Source organism: Mytilus californianus, unplaced genomic scaffold, assembly GCF_021869535.1.
Source record: "Mytilus californianus isolate M0D057914Y unplaced genomic scaffold, xbMytCali1.0.p SCAF_1, whole genome shotgun sequence".
NCBI lineage: Eukaryota > Metazoa > Mollusca > Bivalvia > Mytilida > Mytilidae > Mytilus > Mytilus californianus.
In genome coordinates, this window is record NW_026262581.1 from 86,820,132 (window position 1) to 86,838,178 (window position 18,047).

Here is an 18,047-nt window from a genome sequence, read left to right on the forward strand (position 1 = left end):
CATGTAATGTAGTTTCTTAATCTTTAAGGGCTAAGGTTAGGGAAAAGCTGGACTAATAATCTAGTCTTAAAGTCTTAAAGTCTTAAACTACTTTTTATAAGAAAAAAAAACACCTTAATGACCAATTTAAACTAAAAAAAATCTCAAACATAACACAATGAATGATTGATCCTTCACATCATTTTACCTTTAACATGTTTAATTATCAAATGATAATCTGCTTTTTTCATGAAAAAATTCAAAGTTGTTTTTTTTCTGAAGATTTGTGAATGGCAATACTGGTATACCAGTATTATCTACAATTCCAGAATAAAATTTTGTTCCAGTATTGTAAAAAAGATTAAAAAAATAATACAACACTGGTATACCACTGGATTTTAACTGAAAGGAGAATTGATCCTGTAGATATATATGCCGGATACAAAATAACTCTTATCTGTCCTATACCAGATAACTTTTGTCCTCCAGATGCTGGATCTATATAAATTAGGTTTTAACTATTTATCCATCATTTTGCCTCTGAAGAAGGTCCATGAAGGAAAGAACCCGGTCAGGCTATGAATCATCACCAGGCATCGTTAATTATGTCTTTTTGCATATCCTATATTTTATATGCTACATATTTCTTTCCGATTATTCACATAATTAATATGGCTTCCAAGAGTAAAAGTTCCATTTGGAGCTACTGTGTTTAGAGACCTCTTATGTTGGTATATAATTACTATATTACTCATAAACACTGTGTTTTGAGGGTAAATCTATGTACCCCAGAGAGAGCATCCTAAGGTAACAATTTATGAAAGCCAAATAGCCAATTGTACAAAGTGTTAATTCAGATTTCAGATATTTATATTGTCTGAAATGAAATCCTTATTAGCATTAAATCTTTTTATTTTTAGATTTGAAAATAATTTCTTAAAGATAATAACATAGCCTGACCAGGTTATGTCCTTCATAGACCTTCTTCAAAGGCCGTCCTTCTGTTTGTATGTCCATCCGTCAGTCCAACACATTATTTTCTTCATCCTTGCAGATATTCATTTGATATTTGGTATATAGTTTTTCATCATGACCAGTTACAGATCAAGTTTGAATTTTGTTCCAGTTTGATGATTTTGTGCAGAGTTATGGTCCTTGGACTTCTAAAATTCATGCAAATAATCAGTTTTCTGCACTTTTTATCTTCATGCTTGAAGATATTGATTTGATATTTGTTATTTAGTTTACACCATAAAAAGTTAGATCAAGTTAGCATTTTGTTCCAGTACAATGAATTTAACTGATATGGGACTATGTATTCAATGCCATGCAATACTCTCAGAATGCATTTAATGCCCCTGCCGTAGTGGAGGGGGCATTAAGTTTTACCCTTGTCCGTCTATACGTCCGTCCGTCGGTCCCAAAATTGGTTTCCGTTCTCTAACTTCAGTTTGCCTCAACCAAATGTTATGAAACTTATACACAATGCTTATTACCAAAAAACACAGATCAAGTTTGAATTTTGGTGGCTTCACTTTTACTGTTCTAGAGTTATGCCCTTTTACAAATGGAAAAATTGCTAAATTTTTCGTTTCTGTTCTCTAACTTTAGTTTGCCTCATCCAAATGTTATGAAACTTATACACAATGCTTATTACCACAAAACACAGATCAAATTTGAATTTGTGTAGCGTCACTTTTACCATTCTAGAGTTATGCCCCTTTACAAATGGAAAAATTGCTGAATTTTTTCGTTTCCGTTCTCTAACTTTAGTTTGCCTCAAACAAATGTTATGAAACTTATGTGCAATGTTTATTACCACAAAACACAGATCAAATTTGAATTTTGGTGGCCTCACTTTTACTGTTATTGAGTTATGCCCCTTTACAAACGGAAAAATTGCTGAATTTTTCGTTTTTGTTTTCTAACTTAAGTTTGCCTCAAGTAAATGTTATGAAACTTATACACAATGCTTATTACAACAAAACTCAGATCAAGTACAAATTTGGGTAGTGTCACTTTTACCGTTCTTAAGTTATGTACCTTTATAACTTTATATGCAAGCGGGGACATCATCTGTGTCCCATGGACACAATCCCCATTTATTTTTTAATCTTTTTTAAATACCAGAATACTGGAACACAATTTTATTCCAGAATGGTAGACACAACGGTATTCCAGTATTGTTATCATCAAGTACAGGAGACATGAAACTCATATGTGATCATTTATAATTATTCAAATAGTCTAAACTTCCTTTTAAAACTTTGTCTGTGTTGACATTATAGATGATCCAAGTAGACTTATTAGTCGGTCTGAGTTGACTCGGTCCTAGTTGTTTCTGGTGTCAAGTAGTCTCCAGGGCCGAGTTGTCCATTATTCACTTGGAGTACAATTGGGAATTTCTTGCATAGTTAGGACAAGGATTTGTATAGTGACTTACTATACAAATCCTTGGCTATGATTACGGTTATATTGGAAACAATATTATTGCATGGATTATATTGGAAACAATATTATTGCGTATATTAAAACTGTACCTGTTGCAGGTGCACCTGAGACTTTCTTTCCAGGTGTAACTTTTGCCGGAGTCCCCTTTGCAGGTGTTGATTTCACTGGTGCTCTTGCAGGGGCTTTTGTTACTGGTGGTTTCTTTGGAGGCATGATAATATTGACGACTGCAATGAAATTGTTAACAAACAATTGGAAAAGCGAAGTTTAGCGGCGGAGGAGTATATCCGCCATGTTGTAAACAAAGCTATCCCGCACTTAGTTATCTCAATTTTTGAAAAGCGATTGGATAAAAAGAATTTTAACGTAAAAAAAACAAAAACAAGTTCGGAAGGGAAACGCCACTCCGAAAGAGAGGGGAGTACTGATCATTAGCTGGTGATGAGATGACAGCACATATCACAGAACGATTGAATCAAATACACAAACTTTGTGATAAGGCATTGATATCAAATGGTAAGTTATCAGTTCTTGGACAAGTACTTGTTACAAATGGATAAGTTTTGTGATACATCTAATTTCTAAACCTCAATCTCAGTTCTCCCTTATATATAATGACAGCCCCTTTCTTTAGGTATAACATACCCTAAGGTGAGGAACAATCCCTTTAATGAATAAAAATATTGAAAACAAATATAATTATGTCTATGACTTTTTGCGGTAAAGAACATTCTTAAAATATTTGACACTGGAAATTAAGCAAATAACAATCCATCGATCATTTCTCAAAATTGATATATTTTTTTTTTCAAAAGGCAACAGGGGTTTGAGGACATTACGACCCTGACCCACCCTCCTTATTTAAATACCCCAAATGTGTATTTTTTCAATATGTTATTTGTACCATATGTATACCATTATGCTATAATATATGATATTATACATGTTATATATTTATTCACTAATTATATAATTTTTTTCTTAGCATGCATGTGCAACTCTACTATAGATAGATACATGTATATCAATTCTTTACCTAAATATTTTTTAAAGGGATTTTTTTCAACAAAAAGACAGGCTCTCTGAAAATAAAAAAATTCACCCCTGTACCCCAAAAAAGGTTTTGGGCATTATCATCTATGTACATATTTGGAGTATTTAATTACTAATTGACAGGTTAATTAATTATCTCCCTTGTCTCAATATCCCAGATCAAATTATATCACAATAAATAGGCTTCAGACCACAATTAATTCCCCTTGTTCGTGGTCTAGGAATAGAGTTCCAAAGTATTATATGGGGTATTTCTTCAAGAGTTTTCTTGCTACAATTTCCTTTGAAAAGTTGTCTATTTGAGTGGTCCTATAAGATGCATATATATTGAAATAAATAAAACATGTGGGAAAAATTTATTGTTGAAAGTGAAAGTAGTGATTTGGCCAAAGTAAAAGTATTCAAATCCTACCATTGACATGCTTTCAGGGCTCTCAAAAGAGAAAGCAGAGATAGATTGTGCTGGGACAAGCATATTTTATTAGAATGATAATGGTCTATAAGCAGTAACATTTATTTCATGTTTGAACCCTTTTTAATTTTTTAATCTTATTTGACTTTTACAAAAACAATGCTTTGTTAACCAATGGTAAAAATAATTATGGTCTGAGGCCTAGCATGTGACAAGGCATTATCTCCCTTGTAAACTTGTATAAACTCCATCTTCATTTACACCTAGAATAATCAACCATGGCAAAACGAGATAACTGTTTGCGTGGTAATAAACATCTAATAATTAATCAATCGTCTATCATGATGAATTCTAATTGGTTGTAAATAAAATTTTGCAGATGATAAAGTGTTGAAGCAACTGAAGGACAAATGTTGCTGTTATATTGATGTTTGTAAAAAATCACCAAGTGAAGAGAGTTTGGTAGAGCTTCTGAAACAATATGCTCAGGTAAAACTAGAATTAGAGAAAACTATAACATATTTGACATATTTATGTAGGTAGTTGATATAGAGATCATTATAGCTATACTTAAATATTGTTATGTACATATATATTTGATAGATACAGTTTCTAGACATAATTGTTCTGTGTTTTTACTAGATAGTAACTTTCAAGCATGTGTGTACAGCTATTTATGAACACAAGAGTACAATGACATTATCTTTTGTGTAGGGATGGCTAGTTGTTGTACAAAGTTTTTAAATTTGACCTTTAAAACCTTCTCTGTTTGCATTCAAAATAGCTGAAATTGTTTTAAACAAATATCTGGACATTCTAAGGATTGCAATGCAAGTCCTAAAGAATAATATTTTTTTCAGTGTGTACATTTTAGATATTAAATTATAGTAAGTGAATTAGATATTAAACTAGAGGATAGTGATGGAAGCCACCACAAAGGGCTATGGTGCATGAAGATAAGTAAATTTTGATTCAAATTTAAAAGTAATAAGAGTTTTTCCATTAAACATAGCTTATCCCTCATGGAAGGCAGGCATTATATTCAGGCACAACTTGTATTAGTGATATTGAGTGAACTGAAATGTGGGTGGGAAATACATGTTAAATGATGACCGTATTTATAGTAAAGGGGGTAACATTAAGTGTTTCCATTGATACTAATGATGAAATAATTAAGTCAAGTGGTAATACAGTAATGTCCAATTGTGTATTGTTTAAATTTATAGGAACAGACCACGACCAAAGAATGTCATGTGAACACTTTAACATCTTCCTCATTATCAGTAGTTTGATGTCTTGTCTTTGAATATTGTTAAAATGATTAATCATAAGAAATTGCTTATTATGTTATTAGCACAATTTTCCTGGTTTTCTGTCTAAAGTCTGTATAAAGTGTAAAAAGTAAAACAAACATCAAGGAATATTACTAACAAAACTATGGCTTTTTGATGTTTATAACAATAAACCAATGATAATGATATGTTATTTATTACAATAAACCAATGATAATGATATTTTATTTATTACAATAAACCAATGATAATGATATGTTATTTATTACAATAAACCAATGATAATGATATGTTATTTATTACAATAAACCATTGATAATGATATGTTATTTATTACAATAAACCAATGATAATGATATGTTATTTATTACAATAAACCATTGATAATGATATGTTATTTATTACAATAAACCAATGATAATGATATGTTATTTATTACAATAAACCAATGATAATGATCTGTTATTTATTACAATAAACCAATTTAATGATCTGTTATTTATAACAATAAACCAATGATAATTAACTGTAATTTAATACAATAAACCAATGACAATGATCTGTTATTTATTACAATAAACCATTGACAATGATCTGTTATTTATAACAATAAACCATTGATAATGATCTGTTATTTATTACAATAAACCAATGATAATGAACTGTTATTTATTACAATAAACCAATGACAATGATCTGTTATTTATTACAATAAACCAATGACAATGATCTGTTATTTATAAAAATAAACCATTGATAATTATCTGTTATTTATAACAATAAACCAATGACAATGATCTGTTATTTATTACAATAAACCAGTGACAACGATCTTATTTATAACAATAAACCATTGATAACGATCTGTTATTTATTACAATAAACCAAATTGAATGATAATGATGTGTTATTTATAACAATTAACCAATGATAATGATGTGTTATTTATTACAATAAACCATTGATAATAATCTGTTATTTATTACAATAAACCAATGATAATGATCTGTTATTTATTACAATAATCCAATGATACTGATCTGTTATTTATTACTATAAACCATTGATAATGATCTGTTATTTATAACAATAAACCAATGACAATGATGTGTTATTTATAACAATAAACCAACGACAGTGATCTGTTTTTTATTTCAATAAACCAATGATAATGATGTTATTTTTAACAATAAACCAATGATAATGATATGTTATTTATTACAGATAGTTCTAGATTATACTTACATTGATGAAACCAAACTTGTAGATGAACTATTTCCACAAGACACTTGTAAAGAAAGAATACACACAATATTTGGTAATAAGATTTCTTTTAAGGTGCCATTCTTTTATTAGTATACTAGACTTTTTTAGTTAGCAAAATGTTAAGCCGTATGTTTTTTTAAACATTTATACTTGTTTATTATGAAGGAAATAAAATGTTTCCCCAGAATAAGTTTGTGTTTACATGGCCATTTAGATTTTAGCAAATTGAACTAGCTCATAGAATAATTACAATAGCTATTGTTTTCTGTCAAGTTCATTCAATTGAAACTTTATATTTCTATCTGAAAAACCAATCATTTATTGATTAATTTAGCTGTACAAAAATTTAAAAAAGATTAATGATATTCAGCAATCCCAGTACATACCTTTGGGAATTAAAAAAAAATCTAACAGAAAAAAGAATTTCTTTCAAGACTTAGGCGTATTGTTTCCGTTGTCAATGGCATTGTCACCAATGTTTTAGTTTGTGGTTAGGTCAGTTTAAGGGAAACCACTAGTGGTAGGTCAATGATATTTGGTATGCAGTTGTATTAGCATTAGCACATCTCAATTCTATCTAATAAATGATGTATGATGCCCTCCTTTGAATAGGATGTGGTGATTCTTGATTAACATTAGTGCTTTATATATATAAAATTATCCAATGTAGGTTACATAGTATTGACTAGTTCAGGTCGGAATTTCTATATTCTAAATAATCTAATATAATTGGTTTTTTTTGGGTTATTTTTTAGTTTGGATAGATACAATAGAAGAACTTGTAAAGAAATGTCTTCCAGAAACATCAGTAAGTGTTAAAAAACAGATAAGATTTGTAGTTATATTATTACACTTTGCAATTGCAAGCATGCCTGTACCAAGTCAGGAATATGACAGTTGTTTTCCATTCGTTTGATGTGTTTGAGCTTTTGATTTTGCCATTTGATAAGGGACTTTCCATTTTGAATTTTCCTTGGACATGTTGGAGTTCAGTATTTTTGTTATTTGACTTTTTATTCATAATAAATTAAAATTTGCAACTGTTTTTACCCAAAAGAGACTACCTTATTGATTTTTTATTTGGGTTTAATCCTATTCTCTAAACACTCACACCCTTCCATTGTGGTCAATTTGTATATAGTGGAGTAAACCAAAGTCAGTAGTAATTAATTACAGACTTTCCATTAACAAAAGACAAATTTCAGCACAAATCTATAGGTGAATATAAAAATAAGAAGACATGGTATGATTGCCAATGAGACAACTCTCCACCAGAGACCAAATGACTTATAAGTAACCAACTATAGGCCTTCAATAATGAGCAAAACCCATATCGCACAGCAAGCTATAAAAGGCCCCAAAATGACAAATGTAAAACAATTCAAGCGAGAAAACTAACAGCCTGGTGTAAAAGCATTGACAGAAGCACATTTTATATAGAGTACAAGAGCGCTTTATACTTAAAATGTTCACAGGATCAACGCTTTCACCCCAATAAAATTATAAAAAGAAGCATTCAATTCTTACAATTAAATTATATACTACTATTATGAAATTTATAGTTATATCAAGCCTTCGTTTGTTTTCCTATGCATTGTTGTGACATTGTCATGAATGTTGCATTGTTTTTAGCCAATCAAAAGTACTGATTTTTTTTTAAAATGTAATGTATTTATAATGAAGTTAGAGTTTATCTCTTAATTATTGTTTAAGCATGATAACTAGTTGTATATATAAAACCCTGAAATTATTTTATTTAGTTTGAAACTTTCTATATATAGATGGTAGACTGTTTAGGACATGAATTAGTGGAATGTATTAATTGGAGGAAGGGTGCTTTGTTATATATGTTATGCAGTACAATTAAAGGAGATAGTAACAGAGAAGACCAAATAAATTATGAATTTTATATGGTAAAAATCTATTGTGATGGTATTATTTTTGGAAAATCCAACAGGATAAGTGTTGCATTAATTTAATTTTTTTTTAAAAAACCAATTGTATTACAAGTATGCAGTTTGTCTTCAAATGGCATTATTAATCTTGCATTTCTGATAAATGCACACAATTATTTTCATCATCAGAATGAATTATATTACTTTCAAATCAATTGTTGAATAATCGAATATCCTATTATAGATTATTAGAGAAACAAGGAAAACTATTAATCATTTTTGGAAAATTGAGTTTGTTCATTGAAACCACATAAAATTTATGAAACTATAGTAGATATTACATTTTTTTTTGCATTTTGACCAATATATGGTCTATATTTTAAAAGTTATTTTTCATAATTGAATACCTTCATATTAAAGTCATATGAAACGAGTTTCTTGTAATTATAATGTTATCAAAATTATTGAACCAATGCAAGCGTATACTAAACCAGTCAGGATTCTACTTCATCAAAATTATCTCCCCATTACGCCACCAATTTTTTATAATCGTAAAAATGGAAGCCATTGTAGTGATGACGCACCGTCAGTTTAGCTCTTGAAACCCAATCAGTTTATCCACATAGCATCATTACGATCATTATATGCCAGTTGTATCTTAAAAGACAAATGTATCTACTTTCTATTGAGCATCATTTAATGTACTTTTATGCATATGGTCAATTTAAAACTATTGTATGATCGGTTGTCAGGGGGAATTTTCGAGTGTTCAAAAATATTTTAAAAAGTTCTAATTAAATATTTCGTGGAAGGGCAGACTAAAAAAATTCAGAGGTTGAGGACTAATTACCCTAGATAACATACACAAAAATGATTTTTTTTTTTAAGTTATTCATTTTTAAGATCCACTTGTATAGTCTTGTCAAGTATTTTTTATAGAAATTTATAATTCGAACACACCTACTCTGTTGTTATGACTCATTAGAAAGATATTTCACTTGACCCATATATTTCATTTCTTAGTACTGTAAGTGTTTAATGTTATTATACCAACATATAAAAATAATAGAATCTGAAGCGAGATGATGTATCAAATATTTTTTTTTTTATGTTTTTAAGACATAGTCAACTTAAACACACCTGAACATAAAAAGGAGTACTCAACTTTCTCTTTTGATGAAATTATTGTCCATTTTTGGGATTTTTTTCTTAAAAAAACTGTTGCCGGGGGCAGAGATGTAAATTAATGCTTTAAAAAGATCAATCTATTATCTTTCTTTGTAATTTTTTTCGGTGGAATTTATGCTTATGCACAAAAAAGATCCACATGTATTTGCACATACCCCAATAGACTGTTTTGTGAAAATGTGTCTATAATTTAAAAGTTTACAAATATCTCAACGCTTTATACCATAATTTAAGTAAAAACATATATATAAGATGCATAAAGTCCTAAATTATGCACATTCATTAAATTTTTAAAGCCCATAGAAACAGATGTAAACAATTCAAATTTACCAACCTGTCCTTTTTTACCTTCTCTAACAAAGAGTTCCATTTCTTTTGTTTTATTTCAACTGGGTTTCCGACTTAAACTAATTCCTGTATGCACGTTTTTATACGACCGCAAAAAAATTTTGGGGTCGTATATTGCTATCACGTCTCATGTCTCTTAAAAATTGTACCACATTTTACAAAAAGAAAATGTCTTCAAATGTTATTTTTTTTTGAGGGGGAGGGTCAATTTTTTTTCACTCAAAAATTAAAGAAATGGTCAATTTTCCAAAGAAAAATTGGGGTTCACAATTTATTTTGCTAATTCTTTGTATATTGTCTGTAAACAGATTTACTAAGTATTGCGGAACAGCACAGTGTATTGCACAACAGCAAGAAATCTTCAATTGAATATAAATTCAAATCATATAACCAATTTCAAGTTCTTTGACTACATTTATTCTGTGTCAGAAACCTATAATGTGTCAAATATTTAATTACAATCCAAATTCAGACCTGTATCAAGCTTGAATATTGTGTCCATTTTTGCCCCAATTGTCAGGGTTGGACATCTGTGGTCGTATCCAGCTGTGCTCCGTGAAGCAGTTTATTTACATTTATTATGAATCTATAACATATTATCGAAAATAATATTTCATTCAGTGATTGTTGATCACAAGCTAATCAACTTTCAAGTTTGTTGCCAAAGTTTACCAAATCAAGACATTGATAAACATTCAAATGTGTTCTAGTGGAGCACGTGAAAAATAAGTGAATCTATAGACTTTCAGCATAACATTTAATATAAATTTAAGACTTGGTTTGATTGCCAATGAGACATCTATTCATCAAAGACCAAAGGACAAGGATGTAAACATTGACAGGTCACCATACAGCCTCTATCAATGAGCAAAATTCATGTGTTATAGTAAGCTATGAAAGGATCCAGATAACAAAATATGAAACAATTGTAAAGAGAAAACTAACAGCTAAATTTAAGCATGTGGTATTTTTACGACTCCAATCTTAATTGACTAGGATTGCAAGTTTTCCTGTCAAAGGTCAGTGGTTCTATCCAGGCCCTACAACTTCCTCCACCAATAAAAAGTTGCAGCCATGATACAGCCAATAGGGCTGAAAGTAGTGTTAAACACCATTCTAATATGAAGTCCTTCTTTTACTTTGGAAACAAAGCCATGTTCTAATTTGAATAAAACATGGGCTGCACGTGATTGCAACATCAGTTGTATTAAACAACGCCGGAGATAAAAATGGACAATTGTGTTGGTGTTGTGAAATTAAATAAAATCATTCTAAAAGTAAGTTTACATGTATGTTCATTTTCTATCGTGAAACGGTTAATTTTCTACATCATTTTGGCTTCATCAAATCAAAATGGCTGCCTTTCGAACTTGTGTTATAGGTCCTCTTCAGAGGATAAAAGCTCTTAATTTTCCTATTAGAATCGAAATAATTCTATCATGCCATGCTCTTTGCTACATGGGTAGGCATTATATTTGTCAACATTTTACACCTTGCTAATGCTCAGTATAAAGATATTGACAAATATTATGCCTACCCATGTTAAAATGAGCATAGAGCATGGCATGAAAGAATTATTTCTTAAACAATCAATCAATCTTCCTTAGAAATGTAACATTATCAGCCTCAATGGAAAGATTCTTTTATTTATATATACATGTATAAATAATTAAAATGAAAAGTTTAAAATGAATTAAGTGATAATTGTGTTTCAGAATGTAAAGCAGGGTATAGAGTATTTACAGCAGATGTTATCAGGTCGTTTCAATACTTCTGAATGGGAAGGTGATCAGGATGCTGTTAACTTAGCAAGCATGGGTAAGTTATTCACTCTTTACACAATATCATTTGGGAGCTGTCTGGAAATTATTTTTGGAGTAAATGCTTCCTAATTATTTAAGACTTTGGAGAGACTTTATGATAAAGGACTGCAATGAATTTGTTGATTTAGTGCCTTTAATTTCCTATTATTTCATTGGATGTTGTCTAATGTTCTTTCACTTAACAATAGTTCTTAGTTTAAATCTTTTCATTTGAAAACCCTGTATTTTAATTACCACCTATAAATAGTATGCTTCATTTTGACTGATATCCACTATCAGTTTGTTTACATTTTCAACCAACCACCAGAACAAGCTACCACAGAATCATGAGAACATGCAAAGTCCATTTTTAATGTTACCAGATATCAGTATAAGTCATTGTCTATTTAAAACCCTGACACCTATTACAAATTGGATACACATTTTTGACCATATTAAGTTTCTGTCCTCAAGCAAACAAAAATAATCAAATAATAATAATTAAAGTTAATGAGTAATTCATTATGAAGTCCAAATTATAAAAGCTTAACAAATAGCAAGAATACATTTGACTTTATATGTTCATTTAAATAAAATGATAATCAACAGCTGTTTCTTTATGGTCACACCTGCAAAAATCAGGTCAGTTAACAGATATGTGCTTATTGAAGCAGATGGCCCGACTCTAAAATTTGTCGTAAAAAATTACCTGGTGATAAACTAATTAATTTGCAGGTCAAATAGATACAGTATTTTGTAACAGAAATGGCCAAAATCACAGGGAATTTAAATCATGTAAAGATGGAAATGGGTCATTTAACTTTAGCCACCCTTACATAAACTGCTGTACTGAGTTATAAAGAGAAACAAGGTATCAGTAATGCATCATTATTTACAATTTTTTCTATCTTTACAGGTATATACAGTGACACACTAAGTACGATGTATGTTGGTGAAATGTGCTATTGGTTATGTAACAAACCTTTCTATCTTTACAGGTATATACAGTGACACATACTAAGTATTATGTATGCTGGTGAAATATGCTATTGGTTATGTAACAAACCTTTCTATCTTTACAGGTATATACTGTGACACACACTAAGAACGATGTATGTTGGTGAAATGTGCTATTGTTTTGTAACAAACCTTTCTATCTTTACAGGTATATACAGTGACACACACTAAGTACGATGTATGCTGGTGAAATGTGCTATTGGTTATGTAACAAACCTTTCTATCTTTACAGGTATATACAGTGACACACACTTACTAAGTATGATGTATGCTGGTGAAATGTGTTATTGGTTATGTAACAAACCTTTCTATCTTTACAGGTATATACAGTGACACACACTTACTAAGTATTATGTATGCTGGTGAAATGTGCTATTGGTTATGTAACAAACCTTTCTATCTTTACAGGTATATACAGTGACACACACTTACTAAGTATGATGTATGCTGGTGAAATGTGCTATTGGTTATGTAACAAACCTTTCTATCTTTACAGGTATATACAGTGACACACACTTACTAAATATGATGTATGCTGGTGAAATGTGCTATTGGTTATGTAACAAACCTTTCTATCTTTACAGGTATATACAGTGACACACACTTACTAAGTATGATGTATGCTGGTGAAATATGCTATTGGTTATGTAACAAACCTTTCTATCTTTACAGGTATATACAGTGACACACTAAGTACGATGTATGTTGGTGAAATGTGCTATTGGTTATGTAACAAACCTTTTTATCTTTACAGGTATATACAGTGACACATACTAAGTATTATGTATGCTGGTGAAATATGCTATTGGTTATGTAACAAACCTTTCTATCTTTACAGGTATATACTGTGACACACACTAAGAACGATGTATGTTGGTGAAATGTGCTATTGTTTTGTAACAAACCTTTCTATCTTTACAGGTATATACAGTGACACACACTAAGTACGATGTATGCTGGTGAAATGTGCTATTGGTTATGTAACAAACCTTTCTATCTTTACAGGTATATACAGTGACACACACTTACTAAGTATGATGTATGCTGGTGAAATGTGTTATTGGTTATGTAACAAACCTTTCTATCTTTACAGGTATATACAGTGACACACACTTACTAAGTATTATGTATGCTGGTGAAATGTGCTATTGGTTATGTAACAAACCTTTCTATCTTTACAGGTATATACAGTGACACACACTTACTAAGTATGATGTATGCTGGTGAAATGTGCTATTGGTTATGTAACAAACCTTTCTATCTTTACAGGTATATACAGTGACACACACTTACTAAATATGATGTATGCTGGTGAAATGTGCTATTGGTTATGTAACAAACCTTTCTATCTTTACAGGTATATACAGTGACACACACTTACTAAGTATGATGTATGCTGGTGAAATATGCTATTGGTTATGTAACAAACCTTTCTATCTTTACAGGTATATACTGTGACACACACTAAGTATTATGTATGCTGGTGAAATGTGCTATTGATTTTGTAACAAACCTTTCTATCTTTACAGGTATATACAGTGACACACACTAAGTACGATGTATGTTGGTGAAATATGCTATTGGTTATGTAACAAACCTTTCTATCTTTACAGGTATATACAGTGACACATACTAAGTACTGTGTATGTTGGTGAAATTGGCTATTGGGTATGTAACAAACCTTTCTATCTTTACAGGTATATACAGTGACACACACTAAGTATTATGTATGCTGGTGAAATGTGCTATTGGTTATGTAACAAACCTTTCTATCTTTACAGGTATATACAGTGACACACACTTACTAAGTATGATGTATGCTGGTGAAATGTGCTATTGGTTATGTAACAAACCTTTCTATCTTTACAGGTATATACAGTGACACACACTTACTAAGTATGATGTATGCTGGTGAAATGTGTTATTGGTTATGTAACAAACCTTTCTATCTTTACAGGTATATACAGTGACACACACTTACTAAATATGATGTATGCTGGTGAAATGTGCTATTGGTTATGTAACAAACCTTTCTATCTTTACAGGTATATACAGTGACACACACTTACTAAGTATGATGTATGCTGGTGAAATATGCTATTGGTTATGTAACAAACCTATCTATCTTTACAGGTATATACAGTGACACACACTTATTAAGTACGATGTATGCTGGTGAAATATGCTATTGGTTATGTAACAAACCTTTCTATCTTTACAGGTATATACAGTGACACACACTAAGTATTATGTATGCTGGTGAAATGTGCTATTGGTTATGTAACAAACCTTTCTATCTTTACAGGTATATACAGTGACACACACTTACTAAGTATGATGTATGCTGGTGAAATGTGTTATTGGTTATGTAACAAACCTTTCTATCTTTACAGGTATATACAGTGACACACACTTACTAAATATGATGTATGCTGGTGAAATGTGCTATTGGTTATGTAACAAACCTTTCTATCTTTACAGGTATATACAGTGACACACACTTATTAAGTATGATGTATGCTGGTGAAATATGCTATTGGTTATGTAACAAACCTATCTATCTTTACAGGTATATACAGTGACACACACTTATTAAGTACGATGTATGCTGGTGAAATATGCTATTGGTTATGTAACAAACCTTTCTATCTTTACAGGTATATACAGTGACACACACTAAGTATTATGTATGCTGGTGAAATGTGCTATTGGTTATGTAACAAACCTTTCTATCTTTACAGGTATATACTGTGACACACACTAAGTATGATGTATGTTGGTGAAATGTGCCATTAGTTTTGTAACAAACCTTTCTATCTTTACAGGTATATACAGTGACACACACTTACTAAGTATGATGTATGCTGGTGAAATATGCTATTGGTTATGTAACAAACCTATCTATCTTTACAGGTATATACAGTGACACACACTTATTAAGTACGATGTATGCTGGTGAAATATGCTATTGGTTATGTAACAAACCTTTCTATCTTTACAGGTATATACAGTGACACACACTAAGTATTATGTATGCTGGTGAAATGTGCTATTGGTTATGTAACAAACCTTTCTATCTTTACAGGTATATACAGTGACACACACTTACTGAGTATAATGTATGTTGGTGAAATGTGCTTTTGGTTTTGTAACAAACCTTCCTATCTTTACAGGTATATACTGTGACACACACTAAGTATGTTGTATGCTGGTGAAATGTGCTATTGATTTTGTAACAAACCTTTCTATCTTTACAGGTATATACAGTGACACACACTAAGAATGATGTATGTTGGTGAAATGTGCTATTAGTTTTGTAACAAACCTCTCTATCTTTACAGGTATATACAGTGACACACACTTACTAAGTATGATGTATGTTGGTGAAATGTGCTATTAGTTTTGTAACAAACCTTTCTATCTTTACAGGTATATACAGTGACACACACTTACTAAGTATGATGTATGTTGGTGAAATGTGCTATTGTTTTGTAACAAACCTTTCTATCTTTACAGGTATATACAGTGACACACTAAGTACTATGTATGTTGGTGAAATGTGCTATTGATTTTGTAACAAACCTTCCTATCTTTACAGGTATATACAGTGACACACACTAAGTATTATGTATGCTGGTGAAATGTGCTATTGATTTTGTAACAAACCTTCCTATCTTTACAGGTATATACAGTGACACACACTAAGTATGATGTATGTTGGTGAAATGTGCTATTGATTTTGTAACAAACCTTTCTATCTTTACAGGTATATACAGTGACACACTAAGTACTATGTATGTTGGTGAAATATGCTATTGGTTATGTAACAAACCTTTCTATCTTTACAGGTATATACAGTGACACACACTAAGTATTATGTATGCTGGTGAAATGTGCTATTGGTTATGTAACAAACCTTTCTATCTTTACAGGTATATACAGTGACACACACTTACTAAGTATGATGTATGCTAGTGAAATTGGCTATTGGTTATGTAACAAACCTTTCTATCTTTACAGGTATATACAGTGACACACACTTACTAAGTATGATGTATGCTGGTGAAATGGGCTATTGGTTTTGTAACAAACCTTTCTATCTTTACAGGTATATACAGTGACACACACTTACTAAGTATGATGTATGCTGGTGAAATGTGTTATTGGTTTTGTAACAAACCAGAACAAAGTACTTCTGACTTTAATCCAAAGGTTATAGGACAAGACCTACTATCAAAATATATTGCATGTGCAAAGTCACCAGTTATGTATGGATGGTCAACAGACAAAGCTGAAGAATTTCTTAAAGTTATGTCAACATGAGTTGAATACATATTTATAAGTTGATTATTGTTTTTCCAAAATGATATCAGATACATGTAGGCAAGGCAAGGAGAATATATTGGTTCAATTATAGAATTGATGCAATGATGACAAGAGACAGAGATGAAACGTTGTCATTCCAATAGCTTTTCAAACTTAAAAGCCACTTTTATGTTAAAAAGCTACTTTTATTGAAAATTAAGACGAAGTAGCAAAAATAAAAGTAATAAATGTATATGTGAGTTACATGTACACAAGAACTCTAGATGTATTTTGTTCTTTTTAGCCAGATAATTAATTTGGAGTAGTATGAAGGGTAGGCAAGCAGTTGAAATTAAAAACAAAATCAATTTCCTATCATTTTTGTCTCGCCTTGACGGCGTCAAAAAGGGAGACATAGGTATGCTGTTTCCAGCGTCGGTGGCAGCAGCATCAACAATGTGATTAGGTCTAGTTTATGGTGAACCAATAGTGGTAGGTCAATGATATTTGGTATGCAGTTGTATTAGCATTGGCACATCTCTTTTCCATGGAGATTGTTTAGCCCTGTACCTTCAGTCATGGTTCATTGACTTTGAATATTTGCATAACTTACATGTTAAAGTATTACTATTTTAATTTCAACATTTGCATTAATAAAATAACAAATAGGCGAGACATATCTCTGTGTTAACAGTTTATTTATAATGAAACATTGTGGTAAATGTACTTTGATAAGTTGTCATTCATGACATTATAGAGGTCAACTTTGATCATACTTTTTCACATTTGCCATTCAGGAGTTATGGTCCTTGATTTATTAAAAAAAAAATGCCGCTTTATTTCTCAACCAGACAATAATTTAAAAACCATTCAATCAATATTTATTTTGTATTTTAATGTGTTGTTTTTATGACAAATACAATCTTGACCATTTACTCTTTGTGTTGTTCAGGAATTATGGTCCTTGTTTCCTTTAACAATGACACTAATAAAAGTAAAGGAAAACCCTGTTTGCTGTCAATTTGACAGTCCTGTTGTG

General features: G+C 30.8%; 2 protein-coding genes and 1 long non-coding RNA gene across 29 annotated transcripts in view; 1 reads left to right on the forward strand and 2 right to left on the reverse strand.

Annotated features, from left to right (window-relative positions):
- The window catches only part of LOC127725662 (IQ motif and ankyrin repeat domain-containing protein 1-like), a 29,264-nt gene extending 26,514 nt beyond the window's left edge, over positions 1-2,750 (reverse strand). For both annotated transcript variants that reach the window (XR_007993095.1, XM_052232809.1), the window contains exon 1: positions 2,520-2,750. Coding sequence is in view for 1 of the 2 variants with exons in the window: in XM_052232809.1 (XP_052088769.1) it covers positions 2,520-2,643 (124 nt within the window). In the remaining variant the exon portion in view is untranslated. The remainder of the gene's footprint in view (positions 1-2,519) is intronic.
- Positions 2,751-2,818: 68 nt separating this feature from the next.
- On the forward strand, positions 2,819-17,291 carry LOC127725681 (RAB7A-interacting MON1-CCZ1 complex subunit 1-like). Of its 22 annotated transcripts, XM_052232860.1 has the most exons (8): positions 2,819-2,946; positions 4,275-4,384; positions 6,412-6,505; positions 7,209-7,261; positions 8,235-8,366; positions 11,600-11,702; positions 15,097-15,184; positions 16,045-16,089. In XM_052232860.1, the coding sequence occupies exons 1-8, from the start codon at positions 2,877-2,879 to the stop codon at positions 16,055-16,057; spliced, it is 663 nt and encodes a 220-aa protein (XP_052088820.1). In that variant the 5' UTR covers positions 2,819-2,876; the 3' UTR covers positions 16,058-16,089. The 22 variants fall into 22 exon arrangements, with proteins under 22 accessions (XP_052088820.1, XP_052088793.1, XP_052088912.1 ...); XM_052232833.1 differs by lacking the exons at positions 15,097-15,184; positions 16,045-16,089 and adding an exon at positions 16,812-17,291; XM_052232952.1 differs by lacking the exons at positions 15,097-15,184; positions 16,045-16,089 and adding an exon at positions 16,552-16,596.
- LOC127725763 (uncharacterized) lies at positions 14,072-16,995 on the reverse strand. Of its 5 annotated transcripts, none has more exons than XR_007993129.1 (5): positions 16,884-16,995; positions 16,708-16,795; positions 15,513-15,600; positions 15,345-15,428; positions 14,385-14,468 (listed from the first exon to the last, which is right to left on the reverse strand). It is a non-coding gene; the product is annotated as an uncharacterized LOC127725763 (long non-coding RNA). The 5 variants fall into 5 exon arrangements; XR_007993128.1 differs by having other exon boundaries at positions 16,620-16,795; XR_007993130.1 differs by lacking the exons at positions 14,385-14,468; positions 15,345-15,428 and adding an exon at positions 14,072-14,132 and having other exon boundaries at positions 16,620-16,795.
- Positions 17,292-18,047: the final 756 nt, after the last annotated feature.

What these genes read in the sequence shown, in the direction of transcription:
- LOC127725681 (XM_052232833.1), top strand. Translation starts at nt 2,877, where the DNA reads ATGACAGCACATATCACAGAACGATTGAATCAAATACACAAACTTTGT. An exon ending in TAAGGCATTGATATCAAATG is followed by an intron (nt 2,947 to 4,274) that starts GTAAGTTATCAG and finishes AAAATTTTGCAG; the next exon opens with ATGATAAAGTGTTGAAGCAA. An exon ending in TGTTAACTTAGCAAGCATGG is followed by an intron (nt 11,703 to 16,811) that starts GTAAGTTATTCA and finishes CTATCTTTACAG; the next exon opens with GTATATACAGTGACACACAC.